At 41.8% G+C, this 20,449-nt stretch overlaps 1 protein-coding gene across 2 annotated transcripts in view; it reads left to right on the forward strand.

The window, feature by feature from the left end:
• The first annotated feature begins 7,423 nt into the window (after positions 1-7,423).
• The window catches only part of CGRRF1 (cell growth regulator with ring finger domain 1), a 32,987-nt gene continuing 19,961 nt past the window's right edge, over positions 7,424-20,449 (forward strand). For both annotated transcript variants that reach the window (XM_079769668.1, XM_079769669.1), the window contains exons 1-2: positions 7,424-7,627; positions 19,366-19,505. In XM_079769668.1, coding sequence (XP_079625794.1) covers positions 7,524-7,627; positions 19,366-19,505 — 244 coding nt within the window. In that variant the 5' untranslated portion in view covers positions 7,424-7,523. The remainder of the gene's footprint in view (positions 7,628-19,365; positions 19,506-20,449) is intronic.

Consider the following 20,449-nt stretch of genomic DNA (forward strand, 5'->3'; position numbering starts at 1 on the left):
TGTTGCCAGGAGGCAGGGGTGGGAAATCACCCCAGTTGAGAACCATTGTCATAAATGGATGTCCTGAGCCTTGGGCCACAGACTAAGTGCCATATTAATCACCAGTGTGAGCTCATTTGGAGCGGGCTTCATGTAGCCTCCTCCCACTTCCAGTATATAGATGACAGAAGCCCAATATCTAAGCCCATGGGAGTTTTTTAGTAGAGGGATTTGGAAGTTCAATGGGTTCAAAGGGTTAGGTTCTGCTTAGGCACCAAACGATTTTTCACAATCCCTGTCATCTCTGGGATCATACTCAAATTGCATATTCATTCCATTCTGTTGTGCAGTGACTGCCTCAAAATATGAAACTCAGTTATGACACTTATTATATTCCTACTGGTGTCTCCAAAATAGAGATAAATTTTCCCTCTAGGAAATAATGTGGGACATTAAAAAGGCCATATAAATGAATGAATGGGTTGGCAGCTGCAAGAAAAATGCATAATGAAGATAATAAAATTTGAAAACATGTTAATAAATTTTGCATTTCTCTTATGAAACCCTCTCCTTGGTTGTCCAGGACCATCTATCAGCCTCCAAGGAGAAACATAACTGTGATGCTTGGAATGCAAAAGAAAAACAACTTTTGACTACCAAAATAAGACTTTTGAGTCCCAAGAAACACAGTAGTCTTGAAAAAAAAACAGACATTACTAAGAAAGAAAGATTTTAAAAAATTTAAAGCTCCATTAACTTCAAAATCCAAACCCTGGCAAAATTAAAAGTGTCAGTTAGCATATGCCATATGGTAGAGAAAATGGAGGCTATGACATAAGGAAAGTACCTGCTGAGTGGGAAGGAGGGCAAGTCTTTCCACTCTGATCTGGTGGAGGGTGGATCGAGATGGAGTTTGAATAAGTGCAGCAGGCAGGCATATCTAACCTGTTCTGGCTGAAGTCTCAGAAGGCGGGGTTTGGGGGTGCGGAACAGGGTGAGATAGTAGTAAAGCACCCAAATATATGTGGTATTAGAGAACCTGTAGAGAATTGGTGGTCTACTCCACTAAGGAAGAAGAAGAGGCCTTGCATTTGGCTCTGCACCCCTGAACATGACTCAGGAACAATGGCAGAGGTGGCCTTGTTTGGTATCCTGAGATAATTGCTGGTTCTCAGTGGCCTGCAGGTGCTACATGGGAGAATCCACATATTCATACATTCCCTCAGGAAGTAAAATGGGAGATGGGGAACAGTCTGGTGAACAGTGGAGCTAAGATGTCACAGTGCATTAAGGCTTTACAACCAACAGTGCATTAAGGCTTTTCAACCAGAGGTAAATGGCTGGAACTTTTGGTCTCAGGAGTGGTTGCCAGCCTGAGCCACAAAAGGCCAGATGAAACCTGCTTTACCTTATTGAGGACTCTCGAGTGTTGTGCAGAGCTCTGACCTCATTTTTCCAACCCTACCATGAGATCATGTGAATACCCATGAAGCAAGAGGGAGAAGTGAGAGGAGAGACTAAGAATTTTTCTGAAAGAGACCAGCTACCTAAAGGGACAGTTAAACTCGAGGATACTAGGATACCTGTAATTGATAAATTTAAGCTCATTGTCCTCTCCCTTTTTTCCTTCCTTCTACTACTCAGTGGGGTGAGGAGTCACAAGCAAAACTAAATCAGTTATAGATAATAAAGAAGAGCCATTCTTTCTGTTCATCTGAGAGTTATACATTTTATAGCCTAATATAGATACTTTGGGCTGCCAAATGATCTCATGGAGAAGAACGTCTCTCCCTCCCTCCTTCACGTCCCTCCCTCCCTCCCTCCCTCCCTCCCTCCCTCCCTCCCTCCCTCCCTCCCTCCCTACCTTCCTCCCTCCCTCCCTTTCTCCCTCCCTCCCTTCCTTTCTCCCTCCCTCCCTTCTTTCCTTCCTTCCTTCCTTCCTTCCTTCCTTCCTTCCTTCCTTCCTTCCTTCCTTCGGTAAACACCTGTTGAGCCTCTACAAGACATATGTTCAGCACTGTTGGCACACACATCAATTAGGTGTCATTCCTAGGAGCTGGGGACCTAGTAGGCTATATAGACTAAGTGAGCATATGCTTTCACCAGGGTCAGGGGGCTCTATATAGATCCACACTGGGTGCTATTGGAGAGAGCTCTCCCCAGGGGTTGGGAAGTGTTCAGGAAGCTTCCCGAAGAAGGGAGACTCAGAGTTGAGTCTTAAGGATAACTAGAAGTTTGCCAGGAGGAGGAAAGAGAGCTTTCAGGCAAAGGAAAAAGGATATACACATAGCTCTGATGATTAATTTTATGTGTCAACATGACTTCTGCATGGGGTGTCGAGATTAAATATGAATTCGGAGAGTTTCTGGATGAGATTAACATTGAATTGGTGCACTTGGCAAAGGAGATTGCTTGCCCCAATGTGGGTGAGCATCGTCTAATCCGATGAAAGCCTGAAGAGAACAGAAGGCAGAGGAAGAAGGAATATGTCTCCCCCTGTTTTTTTCTTCCTGCATGCTTGCTTGAGCTGGAACATTGGTCTTCTCCTGCCTTTGGACTGGAATTTATACCATTGACTTCCCTGGATCTCAGGCCTTTAGACTTGGATTGGAATTATACCACCACTTTCCTGGATCTCCAGCTTGTAGATAGCAGTCTATGGGACTTCTCAGCCTCCATAATCATGAGAATCAATTCCTCCTAATAAATCAATCAACCTCTCTCCCAATATCTATATCTATCTACCTACCTACCTTTCTCCCTACCCCTTCTTCTGGAGATCCTTGACTAATATAATGGCCAATTCTGAGATCTGAAAATAGCTTATTTCACTGATTTTAAGATTCATTTTTCGCAACATTTAATTTCTCTGAAATCAGGATACACCTAACAATCCATGGCATCTTACAATTTTGTTATTGGTGATAAAGTAAAGGTGAGGCATAAAGTATCCTAAAGTGAACGAAGTTATCCTTAAGACTCAACTCTGAGTCTCCCTTCTTCAGGAAGCTTCCTGAACACTTCCCAACTCCTGGGGAGAGCCCTCTCCAATAGCACCCAGTGTGGATCCCTCATTTGCATCGTGCTCTTCCAGGGCCTTATATTTAATTTGTATTTGTAATTTTGTGTTCAATCTCTTAGAATGGGTCCCCAAAATGAGCTTCAGGCCCTATAAACCTGCATCCATCTCTAATGTATCCAATGTATTTTTAGAAGATTGGTAATTCAGTAGGTTATTAGTATTTATAGGGGATGAGGGAAGAAGATCAGGAATGGGTGGTGAGAGATTGGAAACTTAGGATCTAACTTCAGTGAGTGACAGCTACATCCACTCATCTGGTGGAAGAAGCCAGAGACTTCCACTCCTGCCCCTCTCTCATGCCCCAATCCAATCCATCATTAGGTCCTGTATGTTTGTCCTTTGATAGAGACTCCTGGTCCTCCTTCAAACTCTGTTTTCTTCTTCTATGAGTAATAGAACCCTCTAGTTTTAGCTGGATACTCTGAACAAAAACAATTTTCCAGCCTCCCTCTCAGTTAAATGTGGATACGAGGCTTAGTTTTGGCAATGTAATGTGTGCTGTATCCTTGGAGTTTCCTTAAATTGAAGTGGAATCTCATTCTCCCCCTCTTTTTCCTCCCTCCTGCTAGCAGGAATATAGACATGATGGCTGGAGCTGCAGCAGGCATTTTGGACCATGAGGTGACCTTAGGAAATGGAATTACATAAAGCAAAAATAGAAGCCTGGTTTCCTTGCACTGTGAAGTACTATATCAATCCTGCATTGCCTACCTCTGGACTTTCACTTAAAAGAGAAATTAACAATCTCAAGTAATATACCGTTATTATTTTTGTCATTCAGTTAAAATAATTTCCTACTAATACTCCATTTCACTGCAAGTCCTCATCACTATCTAATCAGAGTTACCAATATTTCTTGCCTGGATTTTTTTTAAATATTGCTATTAATTTTTGGAGAGCGAGAGAGAGGGAGAGGGTGAGGGAGAGGGAGCGGAACATTGATGTGAGAACAGAACATTGATCAGCTGTCTCCTGCACGCCCCGTAGCAGGAATTGAGCTGCAACCCAGGCATATGCCCTTACGAATTGAACTGGCAACCTTTTGGTGCACGGAACGATGCCCAACCAAGCTACAGCGGCTAGGGCTTGCCGTTAATTTTGAAATAACCTATGAATTGATATCCCCATATTTACTCATATCTATTACAACCTCCTACCAATGAGTTTTCTACACAACAGCCTAAGGGATTGATTCAAAATGCAAACTGAATGTCATTCCCTGTATTAGTCTACCTAAGCTGCCCTAATATCACAGACTGGGTGGCTAAAACAAAATAATTTTCTCACAGTTTTGGAGGATAGAAGTCCAAGATCAAGGTTCCAGCATGCTTCCATGATTTGCAGATAGCCGCCCTGTCACTGTGTCTTCACATGACTTGGTTTCCTTGCACTGTGAAGTGCTATATCAGTCCTGTATTACCTACCTCTGCATTGCTCTGTATGCACATGCATAGAGAGCAGTGTCTCCTCCTTTTTAATTTTTTTATAAGGATACCAGTCTTACTGGAGTAGGATCCCACCCATATAACTTCACTTAAAGGCCCCACTTCCAAATGCAGCCACATTGGGGTTTAGAGCATCAACATATGAATTTTGAGGGACACAATTCAGTCCATAACACCCCCCTTCTTCAATCATATCCATGGCTTCTCATTGCTCTTAAAGTTGAGTAGTTAAAATGGCAAGACTCCTGTATGGTCTGGGCCCTGCTTATCTCTCCACTTTCATGTCATAGCATGCTCTTCCTCACTCTCCATGATTTAATCACACTGGCCTACCATTTTCTCAGCGATACTATGATTTCTCCCACCTTGGGGCCTTTGCACATGCTGTAGCTTCTGTCCTATATGCTCTTTCTCCCCTCATGTCCCTTTGCTTGGTAAACCTCTCTCCATCAGTACTCAGCTTAATAATCTGTTCTACAGCCCTCGGTTTGGCTCAGTGGATAGAGCATCAGACTGTGGACCGAAGAGTCCTGGGTTTGATTCCAGTCAAAGGCACATACCTTGGCCCCTCCCCAGCCTGGGCTCTGGTCAGGGTGCGTGTGGGAGGCAACCAATTGTTGTGTTTCACTCACACGGATATTTCTGTCTTTCCTTTCTCTTCCATTCTCTCTAAAAATCAATGGAAAAATATCCTCAAGGGAGGATTAAAACAAACAAACAAACAAACAAACAAACAAACAAACAAACAATCTGTTCTTCAGGGGAGCCTTCCTTGGTCAACCATATATTTCCCCATTCCCTCATTATGAGCTTTCATAGCTCCATGCACCTCTTTTTAATAGCACTTATCATAATTTGCCTTTATATTTTGTTCAAAATCCTTTGGCTAATGTTTGTCCTTTCCATTAGATAATAAACTCCATGAGAATAGAGATATGTCATTTTTTGCTTTTTTTGTATCCCTAATGTCTTCTACAGTATATGGAACATATATGACACTCAAGAAACAGTTTCTGAATAATAAAGAGGTAAGTCGGAATTGGGTCATGTAGAGGCGAGTATGACAAACACGAACCTTGGGACTTAATTCTCAAACATATATAGCATGGCAATCAAGGATTTCCAGTGGTGGAATGAAATAAGATGTCTTTAAAAGAATCTATGTTGGAAGTAAAGTGATAGGTTTCAATGGTTGTAGCAGGTGCCGAAATGGGAAATAGGGCTTGAGTTAAATGTGTTAGTACCTGCTCTTTTTGTAGATTCTTCAGTGTAAATCAGGTTAGGTCTCAGTTTTCCCCACTGCTGGTTTGGGATTTGGCTTCCATGGCCTGGCTAGTGAATTATCCTTGTTCATCTATTATTTTATTTCCTGTTTTTGTTGATTTACTTTTTAAATCCCTTTTGTTTTCATTATGAAAATTCTTTATTGTTTATGGCAATAAAATTGCTTTGCACATTGGCCAACATTTTTGTTAAATGACATTATCAAGTAAGTGGTGGCAAAACTGAGGATGAAAGGGTGGAGGTGTAAATGGATACATTCTGGAGAGCAGTGTTTCTCCAAAAGCTTAAAATGTTCATACTTTTTGAACCAAAAGATCTACCTCTAGGAATTTATCCCAAAGAAATGATTTAGCTTTAAGAACGTTTACTGAAGTGTTATTTATAATAAAAAAATAGTCTGACAATTGGGGGCTAAATTATATACTTTATAAGTTATATACTTTCAGAAATCACATATGTAGTCATTAAAAATTATGTTGTTGAACCAAGCTTCTCACCCAGTGCTACTCCAGAGAATACCCAATACGTGGTCATTTGCCAAGGGATATGTAAAACCATAGAACAAATTTACCGCATTTTCTTCCAGCACTAATTTTATTGGTGATTTGGGAGTGTGGAGTGATCACTAAGTTTCATCCCAAGGCCCTCTGTTCTTTTCTTCCTTGGTAACCCTACCCGGAACCCCCAGCTGGAATTGTATCAGGGATGTTGCTGCTCAGAATAAAAGACCACATTTCCCCATCTCTGTGGTAGCTAGGTGTGGCCTTAGGACTAAAAGCAAATTAATAAAATGTCAGTGGAAGTGTTGTGAGAGACTTCCAGGGAGGCTAACCTGATGGAGTTGACTGAGCCCGAATGAAGAAAAAGGGTGTACTTAACAACTTCTGCTCAGTTAAAAAAAAAAAAAAGTATATATAAACACACAGGCACATATATACACATGGAACACATTTAAAATTCTTATTGAAGTGAAAAATTTAAAAGTTCAAATATCTAATTCTAACTGGTGGGTGTAAGGGGAGGCGAAAAAGAGGGGCAGTTGATTTATTTCTATGAGCATCTTGATATGCAATGCTAATTTCCCTCTACCATCAAATCCAACTCGAAAAGGCTGACAAGGCTCGTATAAACTGCTTGTGAGACTCCCGTTGGCGTGTTGTACAGCGCCTAAGTTTTCCAGATAAAACAAGAGCAGGTTTTGGGGTTGTTTCCCTTTGTAGAACCCAAGATGCCGGCCTTCCCCCTCCCAAACTTGCCTCGGATCTAACATGTAGGGTTCCAGAATTTAGGCTCTGTTACGTCGATTTCGGGGTGCGCCTTCTCTCTATGGCATCAGAAAACCTTACCTGAGTTTAGGACAGAGCTGGCCCCAATACCTGTTTAGACTTTGCCGCAGAAAAGCGGGCACCGCTGAGACAGACGGGCGGAGAAAACGCTCGCTGGGTACCAATCCCAGGAGTCGGGGTGGTGCGAGTCATGGCCCCGCCCCTCCGTGAAGCCAATCAATCGGGACGGGAGCGGGAGGGGCGGGGCGAGCCCTGCAGGCGACGTCGTGATTGGCACGCCGGCTTCCGCAGCCCGCGAGGCGGCCCCTACTTCCAGTGTATCAGAACCCCAGGCGGGTGCGGAAGTACAAAGTTTGTCCGCTGCGGGGCACCGTAGCGGCTTTAACCTGGGAGAAGCGGGCCGAGCTGGGCTGGGCGCTGGGTCCCAGTTGAGCTTTGGAGACCCCGATGGCTGCGGTGTTTTTAGTAACGCTCTATGAGTACTCGCCGCTTTTCTACATCGCGGTGGTCTTTACCTGCTTCGTCGTGACCACCGGCCTGGTACTGGGATGGTAAGTGCCCCAGAGCTGAGGGCAAGGGAAGGAGGGGCAGCCAGCCAGGGAGCCGGGTCGCGGCGAGCTGCTGGGGGCATGGAAGCAGGGGGGCTGCGGCGCTGGAGCGCCTGGGGCTGTCGGGGAGCCGGTGCCGAGGGCTCCAAATGGCTCCGCGAGAACAGCTAGGTAGACCCTGCACCTGCATTACAGCCCCGCAGTACCGCCCGGTCCCCGCCGCTGCGGGCATGCGGGGGTGGTGCCGGATTGAAGTATTCCACCCAGCTTTGTTTCTGGGTAATAAAGCGTCCGGTCGGGGCCTGGTCTTGGATAGAACACTTGTCCGCCAGCTTCTGTCCCAGATTGGGGCCGACTGTGTGCCCATTGTCCAGTCCCCTGCAGTGCAGTGCGCAGACACGGACGGTAAACAAGACTGATTGTTGTACTTCTGAATTGAGCACTTGGCCTCGGGCGTAACTTGTAACAGAACTCCATTGTATCACGTTTAGAGAAGCCTCGTAGGTAACAGCTAGTTGAAACCATTTTACTATATCCATTGATGAGAGAGATATGAGCTAGATTTTGAAGAACGAGTGTTTTGAAAAATAAGTGGGGTAAAATATGTATGGTAGAGAATAGAAGGCATTCCGGAGAATACAACACATGGGCAGAGGGCCAGAGGAGACATGTGTAAAATGAGTGAGGATTAACAAAAAAATAAAATACCCTTTGATCACAATATATGTGCTTACTTTAAAGAAAGGACAGGCGCCCTTGTCATTTTCTGACCATATGTGCTATCTTTAAGATCTAAGCAGTTTTAACGCTTTCACACTGCTCCCCACATTGTGGGCAGTAGAGCATAAAACTCCTCGTGTGTGGTGGGGGAAGATTAAGACCAATTTTACACAATTTGTTATTCTTGGCCCATCAGATTTTATTGCTATTGTTCTTCAAGAAAGTTTGTGATTGGAATTAGGAAGCTGTTGCCCAGTTGAGAAAAGCAGTGTTAACACAGGATTTTAAAATAACTACAATGTTAGTGTTATTCTCTTAAAGAAATGTTATTTTTCTCCACTAAAGGAAATAGGTGACTAGTTGATAATTGCAGTATATCCTTACATTTTAATTTTCAGTGACCAACTAATGAGATACTTTAGATATCTGTCTTTAATAGTATTGGGAAGAGGAAAATGAGTGAAGATCCTATTGGTAATGATGGCAACATCTGTGTGTGAAGGGTAGTCAGGAACCGCATGTTTGTAGTGGTTAAGAGACAGACTTTGGTATTAGACCTAGTTCAAATCCTGGTTCAGCCAAGTTTAAGACTTGGTTTGAAAACTTAATGATACTCTAGGTATGGTTTTTTCAAAGGGTAGAAGCTAAGATAATTGTAGAACTTTTGGAATTCTGGGTGCAGGACTGCTAAGGCCAGAGACCATGTTTGTGCTAGTCATTTTCATCCTGATTTGGGTCAAACCAGTCACCGATCTTGAGGCTAACCCAACTATTCTCTCCATCTGGGTTAGCTTTGTTCATCTAGATAAATTTTTTACCAGCATTTATTTGCTAACCTAAGCCAAGGTCACAGATGCATTGCGTAGAAACAATGAAAACCGTCTAGATCTCATGAAAACAACTTTCTAATAGTACCCCAGGCAGAAGGTAAACCCATTAATCCACTATGCTCTTCACTCTTGTCATTTTTTTTAACTTCTCATAATATAGTCCCTAGCGGTCCTCTTTCTTCTCTCTCATGGTTTTAATCTCAGTACAGCTCTGAGTTTCTTTCTCATTGTTTCTTTCCACCGTTCTCCTTGTCTAGCTGCACTGTGTGGGAGTGGAAAAAGAACAGGAACTTCTGATTATTGGAATGTCAATAGCAATAGTAAAGAATCATGCAACTAGAAGTATGGTGTTTCTATTTAACTACGTGGTGGTTTCTGTGAACCCTAGTAGCTCACATTTATTAAACTCCTGCTATTTGCCATGTACTGTGCAGAAAAAACACAGTTTTAACAGTTTTGAACAGTTTCAAATAATCAGAGAGCCTAACTCTGTTGCTACTCCCTGCTTCTTCTTGACTATGGGTTATTAAGCTACTAGAGGCCCAGTGCACGAAATTCATGCACAGTAGGGTCCCTAGGCCTGGCTGGTGATCAGGGCCAATCGGGGCCTTCCTTCCCCTGGCTGCCGGCTGCCAGCTGCCAGCCGGGGCCTTCCTTCCCCCCGCTGCTAGCTGCTGGGGCCTTCCTTCTTTCCATGCCACCCTCTGGTGGTCAGCACACGTCATAGCTAGCGGTTGAACTCCTGGTCAGTCAAACTCCCGAGGGGACAATTTGCATAGTAGCCTTTTATTATATAGGATTGTCTCTTGGCTTGATATCGCCATTATTGTACTCTGCTTTGTGAATCTGAGGCAGATCCTCTAAACCTCATTTTTTCTTTGCTAGCTGGCTGCCCATGAGGCTTTGCCAATAGGGGAGGGAGAGTGGAAGGCTAGAGGACAAGAGGACTTGCCACTTCCTGTTTGATTCTTTTTCTTGTTTGTCTCACCACAGCAAGAGTGCCTCACTCTGGCACCACAGTCATTCCCACTTTTTCCAGTTCATAGTTTCCCACTTTCTTAGAACCAGCCTCATTGCAACCCTTCAAAGATATCAATACCCTTTCCTCAGATCTGAGTCCCAGCTCTATGGGGGTCCTTCATCCAAATTTCTAGGCTCTAGTAACTTTTTTCCCTCTATTTCTTATCCTAAGAGTGATCGTTGGTTCCTATTATTAGTACTTTTTTGATACTCAGTGCCCCTCTTTTGCCTTTTTCAGTTCTTTAAAATCTGGTTAACATTTTTTTTATATTAAACTAGAGGCCTGGTGCATGGATTCGTGCACCAGTGGGGTCCCTCGACCTGGCCTGCAGGGATTGGGCTGAAACCAGCTCTCTGACATCCCCTAAGCGGTCCCAGATTGTGAGAGGTCGGTTCTCGGTGACACACCCTGGAATCGGGCTCCCTCCTCTCTGGTTCCGTGCGTCACCCGAGAACCGCATCTGCCAAGTCACTGCAGCTCGGCAGCTCCTGCATTGAGCGTCTGCCACCTGGTGGTCAGTGTGTATCATAGCTACCGGTCACACGGTCGAATGATCAGCTGGTTGCTTAGGCTTCTATATATATAGATTACCTCTGTTAAAATTACTGGTGTGATTTTGGTCTCCTGACTGGACTGATAAAAATGTCGATAAATTATTACTAAGAATGGGATCCTGGGGGGATGGGGGGCCTCAGAGATGGAGTTGGAGATGGTCATTTCTTCAGCTCCTTGCCAATTTATGGCATACATTGGCATCACAGTTAATAAAATCACTAACTACTTTTGGGTGATTGTGATACAATGATTTCTGAAGCAAGTGCTTGGCAGCAGTGGTCGCCAACTGGTGGTTCGTGAGGTCCAAAAGGTTAGCACCCGCTGCCTTGGGGTACCAAGTGGCTAACGCACTTGACCATTATGGCAGTAATGATGACCATAAGGACTGAGGGATGGGTGGGATGGTTACTTCTGAGATCACTAGAGCACTTACGGGGGGCGGGAGGGGGGAAACACAAACAAACTCAGGTCTTTTAACTCTCAGATCAAATCTTAGAGAATAAGAGAGTTTCTGTGGTTCTAAAGCATTTTATCAGGTAGCCCCTGAGCTAAAAATTGAACACAGCTTTAATTGTAATAGCATTGCACAGCCCTGTAGATATCTCATTTAGGACACCGATTAGAAAGAAGTGGAGCCCTGAAACTTGGAATGGGAACATCGAAATAGACTTGAGCATCTGGAAACCCCAAGTCACTCTGAGCCTTCCTTGTTGGTTGGTGGCAGCAGCCTGCTTTCCATGTCTGAGAAAATTAGCCTTTCTGTGTTTAAAGATTTTATAATGATCTCGCCTAGGGCAGTTGCTTTGCATGAAGCATTGAGAAATATATTACTGAGAGGAGACTTATCCTTGGAAATCTCTGGCACCTGCCTTCTCTAGGCTACTTATGATCATGAGAGATGCTGCCCTTAGGGCAGACTTCCTGACTTAAAGTCTAGTGGCAACACATAACCGCAGAAGTCAAGGTGGACATGTTCCATGTAAGGGAAGACAAAGCAGAAAGTATTTTGGCCTGCAGGGATCTTTGGCAGTGTGTAATGGATTACAGTGTCCCTGGGAATGAAATAGATGGTGGCTTACTAAATGCCACATGAACTGCATAAAAGGAAAAACTCCAGGTCTGGAGCCAGAGATCTGACTTGGGTCACAACAATGGAGAGTATGACCTTTCACCCAGTTTCCTGGTCTAAACCAATCCATAGACTGGGAGCTTCTGATGGAAGGGGAGGTCAGGTCCCCTTGGGGAAGGACCCTATGCCCTGTAGTACTGCCACAAAGATATACTGTAAGTCGACCTTTCTCAAAGGCTGCTGTCTCTCAGCAAATATGCTCTTCTCTATTCTGCTTTATGATACTGGGGCTGGGACTTTGCAAACCACATTTCTCTTGTGCTAGTTCCATATCTTCTTTCTTCTTCCTCCTTAAGTTCCTCTTCCTCCTCCAGCCTTCCAGTCTCTTTCTTAAAAATTTGCTCCCCTTTCCTGGTCTTCATTTTTGCAACATTGGCCTTCAACTTAGCAGTGACAATTAGCCCAAGTTACAGCAGGTTGTGTGTTTTTTTTTTTAGCTTATCATTTTTTTCTCATATCTAGAACCAGTCTTATGGCACTCCTTCAGAGATATCAGCACCAGCTGTCCAGAACTGCTACCAAAAAGGTCTGGGTCCTAGCTTTGGGGGGATCCGTTCTCTAAGTTTCCAGCTTGTAATAACTCCCACTCTTTCCCTTGTTTCTCCAACCCTAGGACAGTGATACAAAAACATCTGAGATAGTAATTGAGAAATGTAGCAGTGTTAGGACATAATTCAGATAAGGCAGGAATGAAAAGCCAAAGAGCAAAACCATTAACCTTAAAGGAAAAGGTTAATAACTTGTGTTAAAATTAGGACTCTGTTCATCAAAAGATACCATTATGAACTTGAAAAGGCAAGATGTAGAAGGGGTGAAGATAAATCCAACAAAGGGCTCATGTTCAGAACATACAAAGAATTTCTGTCAAGAAAACCAAGATGGTGGCATAGGTAAACACCTAAACTGCTGCCTCGCACAACAATTTCAAAACTACAAAAGACAAAACGGACATCATCCAGAACCACAGGAAGGCTGGCTGAGTGGAAATTCTACAACTAGAAGGAAAGAGAAAAGCACATTGAGACTCAGAGGAACTGCGGAAGGTAAAGGTACCGAGGTGCGTGCGCGGAGAGGGCGGGCAACTGAGTACGCAGCTGGCCTTCTCAAGCGGGAGGGAGACAAAAGCTCCCTACTGCACTGAACTCCAGTTCCGGGCGAGACTCTGGGGACCCAGACTCATTCGGGGAGAAACTGGACTGTCTGGCAGCGGGTGGAACTCGAGGGCGGCTTTCTCTCAGAGGTGCTTGCAACGATTACCACGGGACACTGAGACACAGGGGCCTATTTGGGCAGGGCTGACGGGAAACCAATGCTGTCTGCTCCGCCCTGAGACTCTGCCCCATCCAAGCTGAGCACAGAGGCTTTTGCAAGTCTTGTCTCATAAGGGTGTCTCCAGCACAGAAGTTCTCCCATCGTAGACACAGCTGATCCCCACAGCCAATTGGCCTGGAGGTCAATTCCTCCCAGTGATACCAACAACAATCAAGGCTTAACCCTTTGCACTCGCTTGCTTTTTTCTCGATTCCTTTATTCTAATGCTAACCGTGTCGAGTCACACTTGACATCCGAGTGCAAAAGGTTAACTACAACAAGACTGTGCACACAGCCCACAAAGGGGTATACCAAGAGTGTCCACCTCAGGTAACTGGGGAGGCTGACCCACCGGGCCCTATAGGACACCTAGCACACAAAGCCACTCTATCAACTCAGGGAATCAGCCAAAATGCGGAAACAAAGAAACAGGTCACAAATGAAAGAAATGGAGGAAAGCAAACGACTGGATAAAGAGTTAAAAAACACAGTTATAAGGTTTTTCAAGAATTTCCTAGAAAAGGCCGATAAATTTAGCGAGACACTGAAGGATATGAAAAAGGACCAACTAGACATTAAACATACACTGACTGAAATAAAAAATATTATAGAGATCTAACAGCAGATTAGAGGATTGCAAGAATCAAGTCAAAGATTTGAAATACAAAGAAGCAAAAAACACTCAACTGGAAAAGCAAAAAGAAAAAAGAATCCAAAAATATGAAGATAGTGTAAGGAGCCTCTGGAACAACTTCAAGCATACCAACATCAGACTTATGGGGGTGCCAGAAGAAGAGAGAGCAAGATACTAAAAACCTATTTGAAGAAATCATGACTGAAAACTTCCCCCACCTGGTGAAAGAAATAGACTTACAAGTCCAGGAAGCACAGAGAACCCCAAACAAAAAGAATCCAAAGAGGACCACACCAAGACACATCATAATTAAAATGCTAAGAGCAAAAGACAGAGAATATTAAAAGCAGCAAGAGAAAAACAGTTACCTACAAGGGAGCACCCATACGACTGTCAGCTCATTTCTCAACAGAAACTATGTAGGCCAGACGGGAGTGCTAAAGGAATTCATTACCACCAAACCAGTATTATATGAAATGCTGAAAGGTATTCTTTAAGAAGAGGAAGAAGAAGAAAAAGGTAAAGATAAAAATTATGAACAACAAATACATAGCTATCAACAAGTGAATCTAAAAATCAAGTGAATAAAAAAATCTGATGAACAGAATAAACTGGTGAATATAATAAAAGCAGGGGCATAGAAAGGGAGTGGACTGACAATTCTCGGGGGGAAAGGGTTGTGGGGGGTGCGGGAAGAGTCTGGACAAGTCCTAACTAGTTTGGCTCAGTGGATAGAGCGTCGGCCTATGGACTCAAGGGTCCCAGGTTCGATTCCAGTCAAGGGCATGTACCTTGGTTGTGGGCACATCCCCAGAACTGTTGTAAGTATTATCCATTAGAGTTGAAGAAGCACAGACGTTATGGCTGAGAAATTCCACCTCCAGGGTCTACCTGGCAAATGCATGTATGTGCATGGAGAGCCTTGTATGAAAATGTTTACATACACATTATTCATAATGGCCAAAAAATGACAACATAAATGTCCATTACAATTAGAATGAATATGTAAATTATGACATGTTTATACAAAAGAATATTATACAGCCACAAAAATACACTAAATATAGCTACATGAATGAGTCTTCAAGCAAAATGTTGTAAACTCTACATATATAAAAGCCTAAGCGACAGTTTGACCCTTTGACCAGTAGCTAATGACGCACTCTGACCACCAGGGGGCAGACGCTCAATGCACAGGCATTGGAACATGAAGAAATATTTTTATGTTAAAACCAGATACATCATGGAGAATATAAAGCATATTACAAAGGAATTTCATGTTCACAACAGGCTGCTTCCCGTTACTTTTTCAAAGCCCTGCCTTTTGGAGTTTCTGGCTCCTACATTTTAAAGGATTCTTTAACTGCAATTTTTAGGTACAACATGATAAAGTACCTGAAATACGGTGCTTGAACCTACAGTAGAAATGGATACTGTGAGATCTGGATTCTAGCTTTTAGTGTGGGTGTAAGAAGCCAGACAGTGGGGGTAAAGAAAAAGGGTGGGGGAAGGTAGGGAAAATTAAAATTATGAGGAAGAGGCCAGGAAATATATGTATATATCTTTTTAAAAATATGTATTTTTATTGATTTCAAAGAGGAAGGGAGAGAGAGAGAGATAGAAACATTGAAGATGAGAGAGAATCGTTGATCAGCTGCCTCCTGCATGCCCCACACTGGGGATAGAGCCTGCAACCAGGCATATGCCCTGACAGGGAATCAAAACATGACCTGGTTCATAGGTTGACGCTCAACCACTGAGCCATGCTGGCCAGGCTAGAGTGCTTTTTCTTCATTTTTTTTTTTTTTCCCAATCCAAGGGATGAAGGAAAGAAGGGGAAGGTGTTATCCTGTGGCTGTTATAGAAAGGTTATGTCTTGTGTCCTACCACTCCACATTCCTGACTGAACCTCTAAAAGGCACCGGGGCGATGGTGAGCAGTGGAGATAGAACCTATGGAATAATTGACTCTGAGGATCAAAGAGAAGTTACTGGATTTGTTTTTTCTCTCTAGCCCTTCTGCCAACTCCTACTCCGTCATCCACATTATCATTGTTAGCACTTATGTTGTGCCAAGCCCTGTTTTAAACTTTTACAGGTGGGGTAACAGTTACACAGAGGTAGAGTGATTGCTTAAGGACACATTATGTGTCTTATTTCTGAATTTAGGAAGAAAGCAGTTTTTCAAGTATGAGGTTAACTGTACATTTTTTATTGCTGCCTTTTATCAGGTTAAGATCCTTTACATTCCTAATTTGCTGATGGTTTTTATGAGGAATGGACATTGGATTTTAGCTAGTGCTTTTTCTGCATGTATTGAGCTATATGTTGTTGGATTTAATTTGCTAAGACTTTTTGCATCTATGTTCCTGAGTGATATTAGTCTGTAGTTTTCTTATATGGTCTCTGCCCCTCCTCTGCATGTATATTAGACTGCTTGAAGTTGTCCCTTATCTCACTGATATTTTGTTTTGTTGTTTTTCCCTCTGTGTTTCATATTATGTACTTTCTGTTGCTAGATCTTCAAATTTACTAATATTTTGTTCTGTAATATCTAATTTGCTATTAATCCCATTCAGTGTGATTTTTTATCTTCAGCAATGTATTTGGGTCTTATAATCCATATCTTTGTATAAAATGCTCAATCTTTACTTATCTTCTTAAAAAGTATAGTTACAACAAGTATTTTGATGTCCTTGTCTACTTATTCTGGTATCCGTATTATGTCATTTTTTGGGTTTATTTCTGCTGATTAGTTTCTCTTCATTGTGGGTCATATTTTCCTGCTTCTTTGCATGCCTGGTAATTTTTAATTGAACACTAAACATTGTGAATTTTACCTTACTTGATGCTGGATGTTTGTTTCCTTTTTTTAAATTATTATTATTAAATATTTTTTATTGATTTTTACAGAGAGAGGGAGGGAGAGAAACATCGATGTGAGAGAGTAACATTGATCGGCTGCCTCCTGCACGCCCCCTACTGGGGATTCAGCCTGAAACCTGTGTACATGCCTAGACCAGGAATGGAACCAACCATCTTTCAGTGCACACAACAACACCCAACCAACTGAGCCACCCTGGCCAGGGCCGATGTAGATGTTTATATTCATATAAATATTCTTTTTAAAAAATATATATTTTATTGATTTTTTACAGAGAGGAAGGGAGAGGGATAGAGAGTTAGAAACATCGATGAGAGAGAAACATCGATCAGCTGCCTCCTGCACACCCCCTACTGGGGATGTGCCTGCAACCAAGGTACATGCCCTTGACCGGAATCGAACCTGGGACCCTTCACTCCGTAGGCCGACACTCTATCCACTGAGCCAAACCTGTTAGGGCCATATAAATATTCTTAGGCTTTGTTTTGGGATGCAGTTAACTTACTTGGAAACAGTTTGATCTGTTCGATGCTTGCTTTTTAGCTTTTTTTTTTTTTTTTAAGTTTTTTATTGATTTTAGAGGAAGGGAAAAAGAGAGAAACATGGATGTGACAGAGTAACATCAATTTGGCTGCCTCCTGCACGTCCCCTACCAAGAAATGAGCCCACACAGGCATGTACCCTGACCTGGAATAGAACTGGGGACCTCTTTTAACCATTTTACAATTGCCTACACCCAGATTTATAGACAGTCCCCTCCTTTAGTAAAGGACCAGGTCTTAAAATGACCTAACCCAACACCTGGATTCAAGTTGTAAACCTGGTTCTGTCCTTGTCTTGAGTGGACAACTTGTATGTGAAGGCTTAGTTTCCACTGCCTACTGCCAGACTCAGAGACCATCAAACCATGGCATAAGCCTTACTCATCACTTTATATTTTTTGCCCTTTTCAAATTTATAAAGATGTCTTTGAACCCAACTATGTCTCTTCTTTCCAACATTTTATTATTAAAATTTTCAAACATGCATACAATGAAAGAATTATACAGTAAACATGCATATGCCCATCACTTCGGTTCCAAATCAACCTTTTGCTATAATGACTTTATTACATGTCTGTCCTGATCCATCCATCCTTCCATCCACCCATCAGTCCATCTTATTTGTTGATCACTTCAGAGTAACTTGTACTCTTCACCCACTTGTACTTTACTTTTGAAGTAATATTTATATACAATGAAATGTTTATATCCTAAGTGTTATCAAACACATCATCTATACAACTCAACCTCTGTCAAGATATAGAATGTTACCATCACCAGAAAAAGTATCCCTATGCGCTTTCCCAGTCAGCCCATTCTCCTACACCCCAGAAGCAACCAGTTTTGTTTTTTATTTCTACTCAATTACTTTTACGGACTCTAGAATTTCACTTTATGGAATCATAGCATGACTTCTTTTGCGCAGTATGTTGTTTTTGAGATTTATGCATATGGTCGTAGCAATAATTTATTCCTTTTCATTGCTGAGTTCTTCTGTTCCTTTGTTTAAACACAGTTTGTTTGTTCATTTCAGCAGGGTCTTTTTGATTTTTCTTTTTCTTTTTATCTATCACTACTAAGTGTTTGGAGAGAAGAGAGTGCATCCAAGTATGAACCTAACTGTGTGCTTAATCTAAAGTCTCTTGGTTAAACTAATGTGTATTCATTTTCAGTTATTTTATTTAAATTGAGTAAACTTAGCTGCTTTCTAGTTTTATAAAGAATTGAATTTAGTCCTTTTCATTTTTCTTCTAAGCCTGTTCAATATTCATTATCACATTTTTGCATGAACTTTAAAATGAGAAAATATGCTATATAAATGAAGGGCTATATTTGGTGTTTAAAAGTTGCCTTATCCCATAAATAATATCAAATAGTCTGCATATTAAATATGTATTTGTCACCCTCGCCAGTTTGGCTCAGTGGATAGAGCGTCAGCCTGCAGATTCAATTCTGGTCAAGGGCACATGCCCAGGTTGCAGGCTCGATTCCCAGTAGGTCGTGTGCAGGAGGTAGCCAATCAATGATTCTCTTTCATCACTGATGTTTATATATCTCTGTCTCCCTCTCTCTTTCTCTTTGAAATCAATAAAAATATTTTTTAAAAATATATGTATTTATCTATAATGTCATTTAAAAATTTAATAATTCTATCGTGCTTTTGCTCTTACATTAGGTACAATTTATAATCAGTATACTTCTTTGTTATTAACCATAGAACTCTGTTTTCAAGAGTATGTCAGTTCAGCCAGCTTAACAATATATTGCAATTCTAGGGGACTGCTAATCTCTGTTATTTCTAGATTAATTCTCAAATATAATGTAAATTGAGTAACTTATTTCTTTTTCCTGATATGTTAAGAGGATTAACTAATGAAGCATAACATAGTCTACATCCTATATAATAAGAGAGGAATATGCTAATTATCAGTTACGTCGTGAAGCCTAACGACCTGATCAAGGATCTGCAGGAGGGTGGGGCAGCGAACTACAAGCAGCGGAGAGCTACAGGAGGGCAGAAGAGACCTACTGGCCCATAGATTTGTGCGCAGGGCTATTAGTATAACAAAGTTTCAACATTTGTTAAAATAATGTATTATTTTATTTTCACCTTCAGGTTTGGTTGGGATGTTCCAGTAATTCTGAGAAATTCTGAAGAGACCCAGTTCAAAACAAGAGTTTTCAAAAAGCAAATGAGACAAGTCAAGAATCCTTTTGGCTTAGAGATCGCTAATCCATCTTCAGCTTCGATTTCAAGTTGGTAGCTATTTTCCCAAAATTCTTCTCTCTTTTTCTGTCCCTGTTTTAGCCCTTTAATTTTCTTGTATTATTATTTATTAATTGTATTATTTTCCATATGAACAACTGTAAACCCATTTTTGCCCCACCTTGTATATAGTATGCTACTGTTTATCTCACAGGAGAGGATATCCAAATATATGTGTTTATTTACACTAAAATGAAGTATCACAGGTGTTAATAAGAGAAGTCTGTTAGGACAGGGTGCCATTTTCATTGGTTTCAGTGCAGTGAGAAAGGTAAGAATGATATAGTGTAAGTTCAGTTAATATAAGGTTGCTCACCTTCTGAAGAACAGCTGTCTATTAGTCTGAAATTAAGATATTTTGGTCTAAAATTATTTTGGTAGATGGTAATAATAGATGGTAGTTGTTTTTTATCTGTACTTGGAAAACAAATGGTCTGTGAGCCTATCTAGGAACCAGTGGCGTGAAAGAGAGGGGATGCTGGGCATAGACAAGACAGAAACGTAAGGGAACACTCAAATTCTTTGCTTGGGTCCTCCATAGACGGGTCTTTTTACAGAGATGAGAAATACAGGAGGAAGCAGGTTTGGGAAGAAAGGAAATGAATTCAGTTTTGAACTTCTGGACTGTAAATGCTTTTGTGACAGTTAAGCAGAGATACAGAGCATGCAGTTCTAGGTACAGTTCTGTAGCTCTACCAGTTCCTCTGGGCTGAGACCCTATCACCTTTTATGCTTGCTCACATTTCTGGTATCTTAAAAACAACCCTAAACTTTCTCGGCTCTTCATCTTATTCTAGCTACTGTCCTATTTCTCTTTTTCATACCCAGGCTTTAAAAAAAAAAAAAATACACACACACACACACATCTATATATATATAATTGATATCAGAGAAGAAGGGAAAGAGGAAGAGAGAGAGAAATATCAGTGATGAG

The sequence above is a fragment of the Cnephaeus nilssonii genome, assembly GCF_951640355.1.
Source record: "Cnephaeus nilssonii genome assembly, chromosome: 4".
Lineage (NCBI taxonomy): Eukaryota > Metazoa > Chordata > Mammalia > Chiroptera > Vespertilionidae > Cnephaeus > Cnephaeus nilssonii.